This window comes from Oenanthe melanoleuca, chromosome 3 (assembly GCF_029582105.1).
Source record: "Oenanthe melanoleuca isolate GR-GAL-2019-014 chromosome 3, OMel1.0, whole genome shotgun sequence".
Classification (NCBI taxonomy): Eukaryota; Metazoa; Chordata; class Aves; order Passeriformes; family Muscicapidae; genus Oenanthe; species Oenanthe melanoleuca.
The window spans coordinates 87777049-87793549 of record NC_079336.1 but is presented as its reverse complement, the minus strand read 5'-3'; the positions used below and the strand labels follow the sequence as shown (position 1 = coordinate 87793549).

The 16501-nt window shown below is 38.9% G+C and overlaps 1 protein-coding gene across 3 annotated transcripts in view; it reads left to right on the top strand.

Annotated features, from left to right (window-relative positions):
* Positions 1-16501, top strand: part of LPGAT1 (lysophosphatidylglycerol acyltransferase 1) — a 58515-nt gene that overhangs the window by 11582 nt on the left and 30432 nt on the right. For all 3 annotated transcript variants that reach the window (XM_056486463.1, XM_056486462.1, XM_056486464.1), the window contains exon 4: positions 16161-16279. In XM_056486463.1, coding sequence (XP_056342438.1) covers positions 16161-16279 — 119 coding nt within the window. The remainder of the gene's footprint in view (positions 1-16160; positions 16280-16501) is intronic.

Below are 16501 nucleotides of genomic sequence, written 5' to 3'. Positions count from 1 at the left end.
GTAAAAATGTTTCCAGGTGCAGGCATGGTTAATACAAATGTCTGTTAAACCTCTTGCATGGAGTGGATGACAAAAATGAACAGATGAATATTTTTTGTATTTGTAACTCTTCTGTTTCTATCTCAAACCTAGTATTTTTGACTTCTAATGTAGTAACAGGGGAAGGGAATGGGACAACAGCAAGGTCTTTGCCCAGGTAATTCTGCTGTCTTGGTTAACACACTTTGAAACACTCAAGATCATTTGATGCCTGTCTTGGGCTCTGGAGTTTGACAAGATTTCTGTAGGCTGGAGGAGCACTTCTGTTCATCCTTTCTTTCAGAGGGAGGAAATACTGAAATATACCTTTTTTTTTTTTTTTTTTCATTTATTGCTTAAGTTTTCTGATTTAACACCCTCCTGAACTTTAAAATGCAGAGCTGAGTTCATGTAACCATGAGTGGTGTCACTGTGCATCAGTGTAGGAAGGCAAAGGGTTATTTTGGGTGGCTGCTGTGGGAAGGAACCCTAGCAGGTGGCCTCCTACCTTCTTTTCCAGTCCCATTACTACCCTTGTGGTAAGTCTGTCTGTCTGGTCACTCACTGGGTTTGACCTGAGGCAGTTTCTTTGAGCAAAGTATGGAGGATTTGGTTGGATAGGTAGAATTCAATGTTTGAATGATATTGACCAAAACTCTTACTCTGTGGGAGTGCTAGACTTCTGTAGCCTGACAAATTTTTTTAAATTATTTTTTATTTTTATTTTTTGCCTAGTTTGAAGAAAAAGTAATTTGTAAGACTTTAGGCAAGAGTTTCAGGAGTAGACTAAGCCAATGCACACGTTGCATTTAAAGTGCTTACAGTGCCCATTGCTACTGACAGACTTAGGAGTATTCACATTAATCATTTAATTGTAAAGTAGAAGTTTGAAAGTCATCATTTCTTCTTTCCTTTGTGGCACCCTTCTATATTTGAAATGGAGAAGCCCCTTTCCACAGTCTCTTTCACAACTCTGTTGTTCAATCCCTTTGTGGGTGTGCTTTGCAGAGAAACTGCTCTGCACTAAAGTAGTTTTTAATTAAAGTACTTTGAAGTCTGTTCTTCTTCTTTTTTTATTCCCCAACATTTCTCTGCTGTCATTTTCACCATTTGTTCCAAATCTATAGAAACTTGCCTTTTTATTTGAGCTGTGCAATTCTTTTTTAATGCAAGGAGTGAAAAGAGAGGGAGAAAGAGAAGCCTCAATTACTGTCATTTCAGCAGCATATTTCACAATTTGAGCCTGGGTATTTCATTGAAAGGTGCATTACTGGTCTGTGCTCCAAGGATAGGTATTGGATTCATCCACTCAGAACATTTGAATAAATTTGTTTCTAGAGAATGACCATTTTATGTTAGCAAAAAGTACTACTGAAGTTCCAAGTAGTATCTGCCACAAATCCAAGGTACTTCTTGCAGTTGTCAGCAGGTGTAAGAGGATTATTTGTTTTGTAATAGTAGCAGATGCCAGAGAGCTAAACTTTTTGTAAATTTAGGAACAGTAAACTTTCTGCTGCTGCATTGAGGTACATCAGCTAGAATAATGCAATGAGACAGTCTGTTTTTTCCTGCTAATTACTTAATTTGTGATAGCCTGACTATGCCATTAAAAGTGTTACTTCTGATATTATGATGGACTTCTGCTTACTGTCAACCTGAAACCTGGCCACACACATAATTCTTAAAAGTTGCTGAACTGGTATAGGATAACCTGGGGCAAATGTAATAAGAGGTTTTGTTCTCTTGAATCATTTGTTGCGTCATACCAACAGAAGTAATATTTAAGTTCCCAGCTAGAATTGGTGTCATACACATTCCAGCATGCTTTTCAATCTTACTGTGGCCTCTTGTTTTAATAATGGAATTTGCATAAGCAGAAACATAAAACTAAATATAGGAATTTGCTATTACATTTGTTTGCATCGTTAGCTTCTAATTGGTTTATGATTAGATTGTTTCATTACATTTGTGGTAACTGTACATCATTTCTCACAGCCTTTATAAAATCCATTATTTTGACAAAATTAACCTGGTATCTAACAAATCCAAGGGACAGTGTTTTCTCAGTTCTTGTTCATGTTACAACTTTCTTGTTCTATAGACTGTTATTTTTAGCATGAATGAGAAGTTTTTTAAAGTCCTTGAAACATAATGGTGGAAACATTTAAAGCTTCTCTTAAAAGGTTTATCCTTCTTTCTTGCATCTGTATCCAGTTATTTTTTGATTCTTTGCAGGGCTTTTGTTTTTAAGTGTCCCCCTCCATTCTGCAGCTGGAGAATGTCCAGTGCCTGAGTGTGTTCTGTACTATATGGCCACACTGGAGGATGGCACAGGGTTGTGTGGGTGGAGAAGAGAGTAATGCTGCAGCTGTTGATTAGTAGCCAGTTTTATGGCTTGAGGATATTGATTTTCAGATTATGCTACATCTGCATTCTCAGTGCTTGTGTGATCATTCAGGCGCTCAGTAGCTGTTTTGTTCTGTCCAGACTTGACTAAGTTGTAAAGATTTAATGGTCAGTGTCCTTCAAGTGGAGACAAGCTCCTCAGTTCTGAGGTCACTGTAAGGAGACAACAAATAAATGCACAGAAGGGCCTTTTGCCTTTCCCATGTAGGCTATTTAACCTATTAAGGAAATTAAAAGTAAAGGGTTTTCCAAATACATCTGGCACTACTTTTGTGTGGTGATTATTTTTACTGGACAGTGAGCTGGGCTGAAAAACATCAGCTGTATAACAAGGCATCATCATGTCTTGCTGAGGTAACTAATGCAAAAACTGAAGAATATGAAGAGATAACTGCAAGGTGTCAGCTTGGTTTAGGTAAACAGAAGGTAATGATCAGAACTGGGATATAGGAGTGGTCTTACTACAGTTAGAATCTTGACTTCCGGTAATAGTATTGTTTTCTTGATTTGAACCTTCAGCCAGTGATTAAAGCCATGCAGTTTGCTTCCCTGAGGAGGAAAAGCAGATAAAGATCTGGTTTAGTTTGTTTGTATTTAATCAATATGACTTGTTTAAAGGATGTATGAAATACCATGTTTTTCTGAGCCCAGCTGATTTGAGCACTGACAAAATGGTTTCCTTGCTTAGTATTGTAATTAGGTTTTTTTTAACATAGCTTAGATTTTGAAAAGCATGGTCTTAGTCCTTAACTGTTGTCACTCTGGCAGCTTTTCTTGATGTGAACCCTCTTGCTGTAGCCCTTGCCTGCACCTGGTCCTAACTATTATATAAGTGCTCTACAGTAGCTGTATTTTATCAGTTTCCTATGATAAATTGCTTTCTCTCTTCTTGCAACCCAGTGACAATTTTCTGCATTTTGCCTTTTACCTCAAAGTGCCTCATGTGTAGTGCTCTGAAAAGTTTGTGGTCCTAAATCATACAGTAACTTAAAACTTTCTGTGAAAAATGTCAGTGAGACTTATAGTGAGTGTCTTTTCATTGCTGGCTACCCTCTCCAGTCCCTCTTGCAGTATGTAATAAATAAAATTGGCTGAGTTCTGCTGCCCCAGAAAGACTTGGTATAGCATGGCTTGGGACATATGCTACATATGTCATATTATTTCTGCAGCGGTGTTTTTTGGGAAAACAGTCTGAAAAGTATCAAGATGCCCTGGTTTCCTTGTTATTATATTGGAAGCTTGCAATCTGCAAATCATAAAAGGAGAGGAAATGGCCATCTCTTCCTGGGCAGTTTCATTGCTGTCTGCCACCAGCTACTTGCTCTTTAAAGCCCTACTTTCAGCTGGGCTGACTGGAGGATCTAGATTAATTGAAAGCAGAAATTTCTGTATGGCTGGAACTGTTGCTTTCAAAATAACCTCAGTTCTTCTCCCCCCCCCCCCACCCCCAGGAGTAAGCCACCTATTTTGCAGAACTTTGTGGTAGAGGTTGTTGCTTCCTCTTAAGTAACAATGAAAATTTTTATGTAGTTTTTATCAGGATTTGATATTGAGCACTTCAATAGTTATCAGTGAATATACTTAAAATTTCTGTAATAAATTCCTTCAAGTCTTATGTATTGCAACCAGGACTCGAATCTGTCCACTTCAAAGCAGGAAAATCTAGTGTGGATTGCATCCACCTATTTGCCTATCTATGATTCTTATCTTTATTTCTTTATAGCCATGAGACTCTGCTCATGTTTTATTTTCTTCTTGAAACAGATTTTTTTTTTTAATTACAGATTTTCCCCAATTATTTATTTAAAGCCTTGCTTTTTCCTTGCAAGTGCAGTGAGTCTTTGTCCAGTTTCCCCATTATTTATATTATTCTGGACTACACAGTGCAGACCCCATATATGTTACACAAAGAAGAAAATTTGATCCCTAACAGAGTCCTGAAGTATGCACCTCTGCAGAAGCAGCTGAACATTTGAGTGGGAGCTGTGGGAGTGCTGTGTTCCTGTATGGTGACTTGTTGATTATTGGTTTTGGCCAGCTTGTTCTAGGCTGACCAGTTTACATCAGGATTCTCAGAGTGAACAGCTGAGGCTGCAGAGCAGATTTCAGCCTTTCCTCCACTTTGAAAGAGAGTCCTCTCTCTGGAGGAAGCAGGCCTGCAATTTCACGAGTCATTTGTTCTGCACAGACCATTATCCTAATGGGATTTTTCACACATTTAGTTTGGATATACTGTTTTTTGGTGTTGATGACACAATCTGAAATGTGTCCCTTTGCTTTATGGCCAAAACCCTTGGCTCTCTTCTCTGGGCATTGTCTCCCCTGGAACCTGACTGGGCTTTGTCTGACTGCTTTAGTCCTGTATCTAAAAAAAGCTTTTAAAAAGCTTTTTAAATCTGTATGATGTGTTAGCTGTACTTTTTGTGCCACCTTAACAATTGAGGCAAGTGAAGTACTTTATGAATGAGTCTTTTTGGCATCACAGGGAGTTTCACATCTGGAAAGACAAGCAGCAGGATCAAATTAGTAATGCATACCATTGCTAGTGACTCAAAAGGAAACTGTACTAATGGTATTGTAGTTTTTGGTTCTGCCTCTGGGTAATTTCTACTGTCTAGTCAGTTGATTCTGCAAAGACAGCTCAGGTTATTGCTAGGATGAAGTACTTTAACTGTGACAGAGGGTGTGTTTTCAGACTGCTCTATTAGGGAGAAAATATTTTCTTCTATTTGCTTTCCACAGACAAATCCAAAATCCACTAAAATTTAAGCAGCTGTCACCCTGTCCCTGCTTTAATAGTGGCTCTGTAGACTCTGTGACATGGCTACAAAAATTTTGTACCAAGGATGTTTAATGCTCTCTAGAGCATAAAGCTTACAAAAAGGAATGGGGAGGTTGCAGGTTTTTATCATGTTCTAAATGTGTTCTTTACAAGAACAAAACTCCACACTTGCTGTGTTTTAGAGATCACAACATGCCTAACAAGTTTGTTTCAAAAAGAAGTTCACAGCAAATTTGAAGGTGACCTGGGTGACTCGTACTGGTTATGCTTTTCTTGTTCAGCCAACCAGACTTGCCCAGCAGGTCTTCAGCATAGCAAACCACAGTAAGGATTCATCCTGATTCAACTGGTGCTTGCTGCCCCATCATGCCATCTTCTGATAGCCCTGATTGTGCTGTCTTGCCCCTTCTAGTTTGTTTTTTTTTTTTTGTCCACCAGCACAGGTTGTCCCATGATGTTGCAGTGACTCTCTTCTGCTTCTCAAGTGTAAGAGCAACTAAGATAAATACCTTAGATGAAGATAATAAGGGAAATAATTGGGGCCTTCCTACTTTACCTGTTGGGGTTTTTTGTTTTCTTGTTATTACCCTTAAGTTTTGTGTTTGAGTAGGTATCACTATTCTGTATCTGAGTATTAAGTAGTAATTTGAATATCTTGGTGTTTGAGTAACTTAAAGTAGCTCAGTTTCACTCTCACTGCTTACATGTGTTATGTTTGTCATGCAGAAACAGAAGCTTCAATAGAGGAGTTCACTTTTCCATAATATAGTTAAAGATAAAAATATGTAAATTAAGATCTTCAGATGAAGATATCAGGACTTCCTAGCAGTGAACACAATGACTTATTCAGGCTAAATGCATTGTTGCCTCAAGCTTCTGGGGTTGATTCTACTTTTTTACCTGTTTGATGATTCCAGATGAATCATACTCTGCTTCTTTCATATTAAGATTTGAACTGTATTTCAGATTTATGTCTTTACTGCAGGTCTGCAGCAGTAAGACAGAAAAACATTGCCAGTTTTTATTTGAACATGTGCTTTGTGATTGTAAAGGCTGTTCCTTCTCATGCTGCAGGATGAAGTTGTAGGTTTTGTTGTAGCTGTATACATATCCACTAAGAGAGTTCTGTTAACACTGTTTTTCTTCCTAGTGTCAGGCTGTCAGAATTGTTTAGGTTGGAAAGTACTTCTGAGGATCATATAGCTCATCGTATAGCTCAAAGCAGGGTCAGCTAGAACAAGTTGCACAGGTTCATGTCCTGTCAAGATTTGAACGGCTTCAAGGATGGACATTTCACAACCTCATTATGCAACCTAGAAACATACTATAGTAAAAATGTTTTGTTTTTTTTTTTTTCTTGTGTTGAAGTGGGATATCCTTTATTTTTTTATTTGTCCCTATTACCTCTCAGGCTGTCACTGGACACTGCAGGGAGGAGTCTGGCTAAATCATCTTTACACCTCTCTCTGTGCCCCTGCCAGGTACTGACACATGGGTACGATTTTCCCTCTAAAGCCTTTTGTTCTTCAGGCTGAACAGTCCCAGTTCCCTCAGCCTCTCCTATGAAAGTTGCTCTGGTCCCTTAATCATCTGAGTGGCCCTTTGTTGTGTGTTAACCCTAGCCACCCCCCAAGCCCCACACAGCTGCTGGGTTGCTCCCCCCTGAGCAGGATCTGGCAGAGAATTGAAAGTAAAAGTAAGAAAACCCATGGGTTGAAGCAAAGGCAGTTTAATAGGGAGAGCAAAAGCTGGGCACACAAGCAGAGCAAAACAAGGAAGTCTTTCTCCACTTCCCCATGGCAGGCAGGTGTTCAGCCATCCCTGGGAAAGCAGGGCTCCATCACACAAGTGTTTGCTCGGGAAGACAAGCACCATCATTCCAAATATCCTGCTTCTTGCCTCTTCCCCCCACTTTACATACTGAGCATGAAGTCGTGGTATTTTCTGACTTGAATCCAGGAGGGAAAAAGTTCTCCAGCTCACATAGCAGATGGGTATTTTTTATAAGATAACAGGAGTTTTTAAAGGGAAAATTGAGACAAAAGCACTGTAGCACTTTTTTTCCTGCCTGTTGGTGTTTGCTGAGTCAGACCCTGTTTGTCAGCTCTGTTCCTGCTTGCTTAGTGGCACAGCAGTAGTGATGAGACAGATGAGTATGGATAAAGTACTGTAGCAACCTGCTGGGTACTGTTATTTACTTGAAAGGGTGATAAGGGCAACAATAATGGGAAGCTTTGTATTTGTAGCATATTTTCCTTACCCAGCAGCACTGGTATGTTTTTTTTACTAGAGAAAACCAACATTCTTTCCTCTTCTCATGCTCCTCTGTAGTATTTAACCTTTTGTAAAAAAGCATGCTGGAAATGTTGTGGTGGTGTTGTAGTCCAGAATTGCTGCTGTAAAAGTAACTTTTCTTTTTAATTCTAGAAAAGCCAGGCTGTTTTTCATAAAGCAGCCCTACAGATACTGTTTTCTTTTAGATTACGATATGTTTTGCATTGTAACCATAGTTAAATTACTGTAGTTTCAATATACAGTGCACTGAAAAGGACTTCTAAGATACCAGCTTAGGGCAGTCCAACGTAAAATTTGCCTCTTGTTAAAAGTAGACATCAGTGTTATGGGTGAAACCCTGAAATTTTGACACTTGCATTGTAAAATAAAGGAGAGTATTATGTGGATTCAGTATTTAAAGTCATGTGCTTAATTGGTGAGAATCCTTTTTCACTTGTTAAAATTATTCTTGTGGATAAAGAGACCAAAATAGAGGACCCACAGCCTTCTCTGGCAACAGGTCTAGTTAAGCAAGTGCTGACCTCTGTGATGAGAGATGGTCTGGGGTGTTTCCATCATTGTCTCTGACCTTGGACTTGAATCACAAACTGCAGAGTGGTTAAAAAAAATCGTATGTCTTGCTTGTCACTTAAAATTTTCAAATCTATACTTTCTCTTTAAGGAGGAATAAAGTATCTCTGGACCAAAATTCTATGGAACATATTTTTCATACTTATAGGTCTTGTGGTCGGTGATTGTTAAATGAGGTTTCCTTCCATTGTGCAGTCTTAGTAAGCTGCAAATTTTGTCTTTCTACTATGTAACAACTTACCTGCGATCCTTGTATTCAGAATCTCTTAGATAATTGTTTTATGAAAATATGGTTCTTTGCTTCTGTCACTTACAGTGTTGCAACTTTTTGGTCATCCCCAGTGGCTTTTGACCAGGAGAAGGCAAAAGTTCATCTTCAGCTTACATCCTTCTTTTTGGTTTATGGAAATCTCTAGACTGTCCTGTAAATTTAGTCTTTGTTTCATGTTGGAAATAAACATTTTTGAACATAGGTTGACATTATTTCTTTCCACACTGTAACTGGAAATATCAAAAATGGTACAGGATGTCAGCTTTGCACATAAGTTGAAGTGGTGGCAGTTAATCTGAAGTGTGTTTACTCTTGGCTCAGGTTCAGCTGCCTTTTTAGGACCTTGGTGATAGTGTGCTTCTAAATAGGTAATTTCTTGTGTGCATACTTTAAAGTTTGTCACAATAATTTTCAACCTTTAGGTGTGATCATTTGATTGCTGTATCCCTTAATAATCTTTACTTGTGCTGATCTTTTATTTTGAAATATTCTTTAATGGTGAGAAAAACTTGCCAGACTACCCCACTGTTTTGCTTTGTCTTCTAGACTTCAAACAAACTTTTTTTTCCTCCTGGCCATTATAACATCTGCAGTACGTACGGTTTTAGAGCATCAGGATATTAGTTCATGAATGCATTGATGTTCTTCTGGGTGGTTAATGTATTTTATCTGTCACTGGGGAGGAATGTGCTGTTCAGCCTGCTCCTTCTGCGAGTGCTCTGACTCATGAGCGTGAGCTGCTTCAAAAGGATTTCAGCACTCCATCTCCTTCTTCAGTCTTGCAGTTGCTTTTCTAAGAATAGAAGCAGCAAAACAGAGAGTGGAGTTCCTTCTCAGCTGCTACAGTTCATCATCACTGTAGTCATGAAAGCTGACATCAATGGCAATCTTCACATCTCACAGTTCCCATTTACCTGTGTGGCTACGAACACAGTGGCTTGTACTACTCCTTGGGAGTAGGAACCACCATCTGCAGCTGGACTTCCAATCTGGATGATCAAAACTATGAGCTGCGGGACTTGAGTGCCTCTACATTTCAAGCAGTGTTGTGGGAGCAGCATAAAATAACTGAGACCTCCAGAAAATGTGGAGGGTATGTCCTGTGCAAGATGTGTCCTTGTAATGCTTAAGATATATTGGAGCTCTTCCTTAAATATCTGCTGTGATCATAGCTTGTGCATTCTGACCATATTTGTTAATTTTAAAAGTTTTCTCATCATGTAAACTGCTTGCCTAATACAACTGCAAAACGCTGAAGCTCTTGAAATGGTATTGCCTACTTAAATCCTTGGAAGAAGTTTGCTTCCTTGGAGGTGAGCTAAGGTTTTGCTGATTATTGATTCTTATTCACGTATGGGTAAAAGGAGTCCTCTCTTCAGCCACAAGCGTCATCTCTTGTGCCAGTGAATTATAGAACTCAAGTAAACTGTACCCATGAGATCTTGAATGTGCACTCCAGGAAAATTATGTCAGTCTTCAAAAGCAGTCATTACTAGAGCCTATTTCCAAAAGAAACTGCCATGCTTTAGCTTCTTGGGTTGGTTAGAAAGGTGATGACAGAACCAGGGCATCTCTGTTGTAATTGTCTCCTGTTTTTAATACTTCTGACTATTGATTAATTGAAGTAAGAGGGTGGGTTGACTTAGGGGATAAATACTACTAAAGTACTCTTGTCTACGAAGCAGATCTGACTTTAAACTGCAGAAGCAGGGAATGGAAGCTAAGAAGAACTGGGAGCAAAAAAACAAATGCTTGTTGTTTTGTACAATGAAGCATAGAGATGTGCAAAACTGTTGGTCTCAAGAAAACAAAGATGGTGACTGAGACATCTTAAACCCAGCCTTGGTTTATTAACATATATTGTAGGAATAGCATCCCTTCATTTGCAGCCTTCCTTTCCCCAGATGCTGCTCCTACCCTGAATTTTCTATTTCAAGTGCTTTCATGGAAATAAACTGACTGCACCAGCAATTTTCCCCTTTATCATCATAAAATTCTGAATCAAGTTTTCTGTAAAGGATGCTCTTTTTGTTAGCAAAATCTGGTTTGAAATTACATGTTTACAACCTAAAGATACGGATGTTGTGATAGCCTTGAAATCAACAATACTTCTGTTAGGAAGGGTACATTCTTTAGTAGAAGAAGGACAGTACGTTAAGTGAAGCCATGTTTAATGAGATATGACATTGTATGTGTATTCTTTCCCTCCTTTTCTGTGCTGTATTTTTATTCATCATCTGTACCTCTTGTGTGCTATTAAAAACAAGATATGAAGTCTTCCTTCTCAGTAGGAATTTTGGAAGGAATGGGTGGGATAGGAAGAGCTATTTTTCTCTTTCCAGTAGTACATCTGATTTAATGGAGGTGTTTTTAAATATCTTCTGACCCTAAAATGCATACCTAATAAGTGTAAAAGACTAACTGTATGATAATTAGCTTAATCTATTGTTTGTTTTTGGTTTTTTTCACTGTAGACAACCAATTCCCAGAGATAAATACCTTAACCTTTTTGTGAAAGGTTAAAAACATCCAAGTAGTGTTTAACCTCTGGCATCAGTTTGGCATTTTGTAATGACAGCTATCAAAGAATCCCATCTATTAAGGAGAGACAAATGAGTTGAACAACTGTACATGGTTACTCCAGTTGAAACATGCTTTGACGGGTCATTTATGAATAACAGTAAAGCAGGATTGCAACTTGCCAGACATAAATGCTTGAGTAAGAGGGGAAATGTTTAAAACATAGAAACCTGGTTGTCAAGCATTAGTCACTGCTGAATGCCTAACAATAACATTCTTTCTGCTAGATAGCAAGGTGGCTTTTGAGGAAGGCTGTTCCTCAGTAATGCTCTTTATTTGTTGCTAAGGTTTCCAAGCGATTGACTAAAGGTGATCAGGTCTAAGAGCTGCCAGTCTGCAACTTCTTGAAACAAATTTTCATGAAGTCTTGTGACATGGATGCAAGTGATCAGAAGGGAAAATAAACTAAGACTGGGTCTGAAAAGGCAGGGTCCTGTACCTGGGGAGGAATAACCCTGTGCACCAGCAGCACAGTCTGGGAGCTGACCTGCTGGAAAGCAGCTCTTTCAAGAATGACCTGGGGGCCCTGCTGGACAAGAAGCTGTCCTTGGGCCAGCAGTGCCTTGTGCCAGGCAGGCCAGCAGTGTCCTGGGGTGCATTAGGAAAGCATTGCCAGCAGGTTGAGGGTGATGATCCTGCCTCTCAATTCTGCTCACATCTGGAGTGCTGTGTACAGTGCTGGGCTCCTTAGTACAAGAGAGATGTGGAGCTGCTGGAGCTGGTCCAGTGGAGGTCTGCAAAGATGATGCAGGGGCTGGAGCATCTCTCTGAGGAGGAAAAGATAAGAGAGGTGGCTGAGAGGGAGCCTCATCAATCTACTTAAATGTCTGAAGGGAGATGTCGGAGGGTGGACCAGGCTCTTCTTCTGCTTGGCAATATGACAAGAGGCAGTGGGCAGAAAATGATGCACAGGAATTTCCGCCTGAATCTGAGGAAGAATTTCCTTACTGTGCAGTGACAAGCACTGTAACAGATTGCCCAGAGAGGTTGTGGAGTCTCCCTCACTGGAAATACCCATGTACTGTGTGGGTGCAATCCTGTGCTGTGTGCTCTGGGATGATCCTGCTTGAGCAGGGAGGTTGGGCTGCATGAGCCACTGTGGTGCCTTCCAGCCTCATCCATTCTGTGATTCTGTGGAAAGTTCTGGAGTGGAAGTTCTTAACTTCTCGCAATTTCTAGAGAAAGGTGTGAATATTGTGTGGACTCGGGTCTAAATAAAGTGAATATCCAAATCAATCACGTTTACATATACTGTAAGTTTTAGGTGATTTGTGTTTCAGTAGTTGTGATTAGAATTCTTAAGGTCAATTCCCTGACCTTGCTATGAAATGTCAGTTTTTTAAAATGCTGTGCCTTTTGAAATAGTAAATTAGGACTTAAGTCGTTATGAGGCCAAGGAGATCTATGCCAATTCTTAGGGTACACACTGTAGTGAAACTACTGATTATAACAAAGAAGAGATGCTGAAAATTTCAGAGCATTTTTAAAGTTTTAAAATGCAGTATTCAAAATGTAGTTGTTCATATTAATATCTGGGCAGTTGCACAGACCAGTAGACTGCTATTCTTCCAGGTATATTCAAAACTATAAAATAAATAAATGAAATAAATCTAATGAATTCTTAGGTTAGTAGTCCTTTCCTCAACCTAGTGACATACTGTAATTGAAGTGCTTGAATATTTATTCATAGCATTACTTGCATGCAGACAGTTACATTAAAGATATGATTGCAAAGTAGCCAAGTGTTCTGAGAACTCTCAACAGCTAGTAATAGTTCAGTAAAAATATGGAAAAAAATTTGTTGCTTTTGTTCTCTTCTTTAAGCTCTATGAGGACTAGCTCGTAAAAAGCTGTCTGCAGCTCATTAGATGAAATATTTTCTTGATGTTCTACATCTTGGACTTCTTATTATGAGAGAAGGATAAATATTTCTGTCTTGGGGTTCATGTAATTGCAAGTAAACTTGTCCTCATCCTTTTCTGGTGAAGCCTTTTGCTCATAACTTGAAGTCACAAGTGAAGTCTCTCGTACAGCCAAGTAATTTCTGTCTTGCCACATTAAAATTATTTCCTGCTCTTTCTTTATGTTATTTTACTATGTTAAACTGCATTTGCAGAAATCTGGCTATTGTCAGGCTGTAGACACAGAACTGCTGTCTTTAGAAAACGTGCTCTGGCAATAGAAAGAAGCTGTGGAGGAAACTTTGCTGGATCTCAGACCCCCGAGTGACAAATACTTCTCTTTGGGCTATTTTTTGTCTTCTTAAAGTGGAGCAAAGCAGTGTTGTTGGTTCTCCTGCCATGCAGCTGAGGTTTTGATTTCTATGTTTCTAACTGAAGTGTAGGAATGTAACAGTGCAAGTATTTCTTAAAGGAAAAGGTTCTCCTTTGTGTGGAGAGGGAATTGAAGACAAGTATTTTTTCCCCCTACTGAGTTTCAAGGGACACCGTGAACTTCAAATTCTAGAGACTTGAGGGTTTGGGTTTTTTCTTCTTTAAAAAAACTGCAGTAAGGGCAGTGTTTTTTCTGCACAATTTTGTGGCTTGCTGTTCTCTTTTCAGTCTAGGAATGCTCTTGGATGGACTTGCACCAAGTGATTGTTTTCTCCTTGATAATCAGGTCAATCAATTGACCATAAAGCGTTATTAAGCACAAGAGACAGCCTGATTGCCTGAGGAGGAATGACAGAGGGGAGAACAGAAGAAGCTAGAGCTGATACACTGGGATTTAATAACCCACTACCTGTCAGCTGAGCCACAGAAGTTAAGCTGTTAGCCTGGCTGGTTGATAGATAAAATGAGTGGAGCAAATCAGTTGAAGCATTAAATGCAACTTCATTTTTCTTCACCTTGCATTTGGAGTGGGATCACAGAGCCCACCTTTTTCTTCTCAGCTGAAACCTCTTGGTGCATTGTGAGCTGCTTGTTTGTTTTATACCCTCTTGTATTTAACAGCAGTAGGTAAAATCAGTAACAAGAAAAGGTTTTTTTTCCCCCGTATTTTTTGACTGGGCCTGTCTCAAAGTTCCAAAGTCAGACATTCGTCTTCACCTACTGTGTTAAAAATGTATTTTTTAATAGCAAATTAAGCTTCATGAGTGCTTTTTAGTTGTTTCCAGTTGTATGCTGCTTCTCATGGCTTGTATTTTTCAGTCATGAACTTTATTTTAATCCATTGTAAAGTTAGATCTCTGAATCATTTTTTAAGAGATCTTCTACAGTTCTACAGTTCTGTGAAGAACTGCGTAGAACTGTATTTTACAGTTTAAATTATTAGTATTAAATTGCTGTGTTCCAAAGAAATATCTGTAGTAAAGGAATGCATTTCTTTTCTCTGAGTGATCTAGAAATCAAGTAGTTTTATTTGGAAACAATTAGCTACTTGTGAGAAAAGTGATTTTGTAGATACTTGATATATTTAGTACTTTGTTTTTACTACTTTTAGAAAGCCATAGTTCAGTAAGACTATTGTATATTGGCTGTTTAATAGAAACACTGAAGTAATAATTTCAAAGTCAGTATGTGGTTGATTCATTTCCCTTTAAAACAATTCTCATTTCATCTTAGTCTTTTGCTCTGTGAGATGCTGCCATAGTGAGATGTGAAATACTTGATAAGGAAGGTGTGCAATCAACTATGATGCAGTGCCAAGCATTTCCCAACTTTCATGGAGTTAGGGCATCGCAGGGAATTTGCATAGTGAGGAGGAAGGATAAAGAAGATCTTCCAAGTTCATGGTGAAAAAAATAAGGGAAGATCTGTGCTTAGCTTTCCTGGGGAAAGGAAAGGAGATTGAACATAATGGAATGAGTAGTCCTCTTCACCTTCATATCTCTAGGCTGATTTTTATCTACTTGTGATCAAATAAAGCATTTTATTTTTTTATTTTGTGTTCAAGTCTCAATTTGATATTAATTTTGGAGCTGTTAGAAAGTAATAAAGAGGCAGTTTTCAGAAGTGTGATGCTAAATGATTTCTTCAAGGACAGGGAAGCTATTCATGGATTATTGTTTCTTGTCTTCAGTGTGTAGCCTATTACCTTCGCATCAGTAAACCTTCTATAAAAAGACAGGTAGTGAAATAATTGGCCTGTGCCAAGAGTTTTTTCATTGCCTGAAGAACTTCTAGCAGTACAAAAGTTAGTAGTACAGGTGAAATATTTCCTTTGCTGTCAGAACTGAAAATAATAGCCAGTAGGAACCACTTTTGGTATGGAACAAACACAGAAAAAGCTATATCTTATATGCACAGGCATCTTGCTTTTCTTTTGGAACTTCATAGAGCTCCTCTGCCTTCTTCCTTTACCCTGCACTGTAGTGTCCTTCCCTCTCACTGAAGAAAGACAGACTGTACTCACTTGCCTCTTTGCCCCAGTAGCAGCATTAGACATATTCTAGTCTTTAATTTACAGCACACTTTTCCTAGTTTCCCATCCATCTTTGGGAGGCAATCTTCTCTTTCTCCGCTTAGTTACTTTATGATGATGGAACTATCAATTTTAAACCCTCTTCTTATCTCGGCATGGTTTTGATGGTCAGTGTGTTGGATGATAAACAACTGTATCTTCCTTCTGACATCATTCTTGCCACTGGAGCATCTGGTCTACAGAATATTAACTAACAGATTTGTTATCTGAGCAGCATTTTCTGAACCCACTTCCTTGCCTATAGCTAACTCATTTAGATGGGAACAAATGAGTTTGTTTAACATAGCATTTTAAACCTAATGATCCAAGTACAGTTTTTTTGTTTTGCTTTTACTGGAGTAGAATAATAATAGTGAGTGTAGAAATGAAAAAAACTTGCTAAGTTTAATAAAAACAAACAAGAACAGCCAACAAAACCCACTGTTGACAATATAATTTTCTTTTTCATCTAATGAGGTGAGATAGATGAATACGAAAGCTGGGTCAAAAAGCTTATATAATTTTCAGACCCTAAATATAGAATGGTGTAATGACACAAAAAGATCAATCTCTGTGCACGTGTTCTGGTAGAGTATTTTTGTTTTGTTCTTACTCTGCGCATGCAATTTCAAACTAAGCTGGAATACCCCCTGCTTGGAAAAACAGTCTTGCTAATATTCCTGCCTTATGCTATGTGCCAATTTCAATTGACATGTAGCATTTAGATTTCTTTGTGATTATAACCTGGGTATGGGGTTGTTTTGTTTTCTTTTGTTGATAAGAAAAATTTCCATGTGCTCATTATTAAATGTACCTTTATTTTATTTCTAATAGTAGTGGAATGGGGTGATGATGTTAAAGCAGTGTCAGAAGATGAAGCCATGGTGCTGGTGAACCACCAAGCGACGGGTGACGTCTGCACTCTGATGATGTGCCTTCAGGATAAAGGCACGGTAGGCTACGTCTGGGGCAGGGGGTGGCTGCTCTGTGTGCTGGGTTCCCTGGGACTGCTCAGCCCTAGTGGCTCACTTTGAGGTGCCAGTCCACCAGATCATCTCAGCTGGGAGCTTTCTGTTTGGATTTGGGCCAGTGTGACAGCCAGTAGCTTGGAGCAGGTACAGACCCTGAATGCTGTCCTTGGAGAAGGTCAGGTGTGAGCTGAATCACTGTGCATC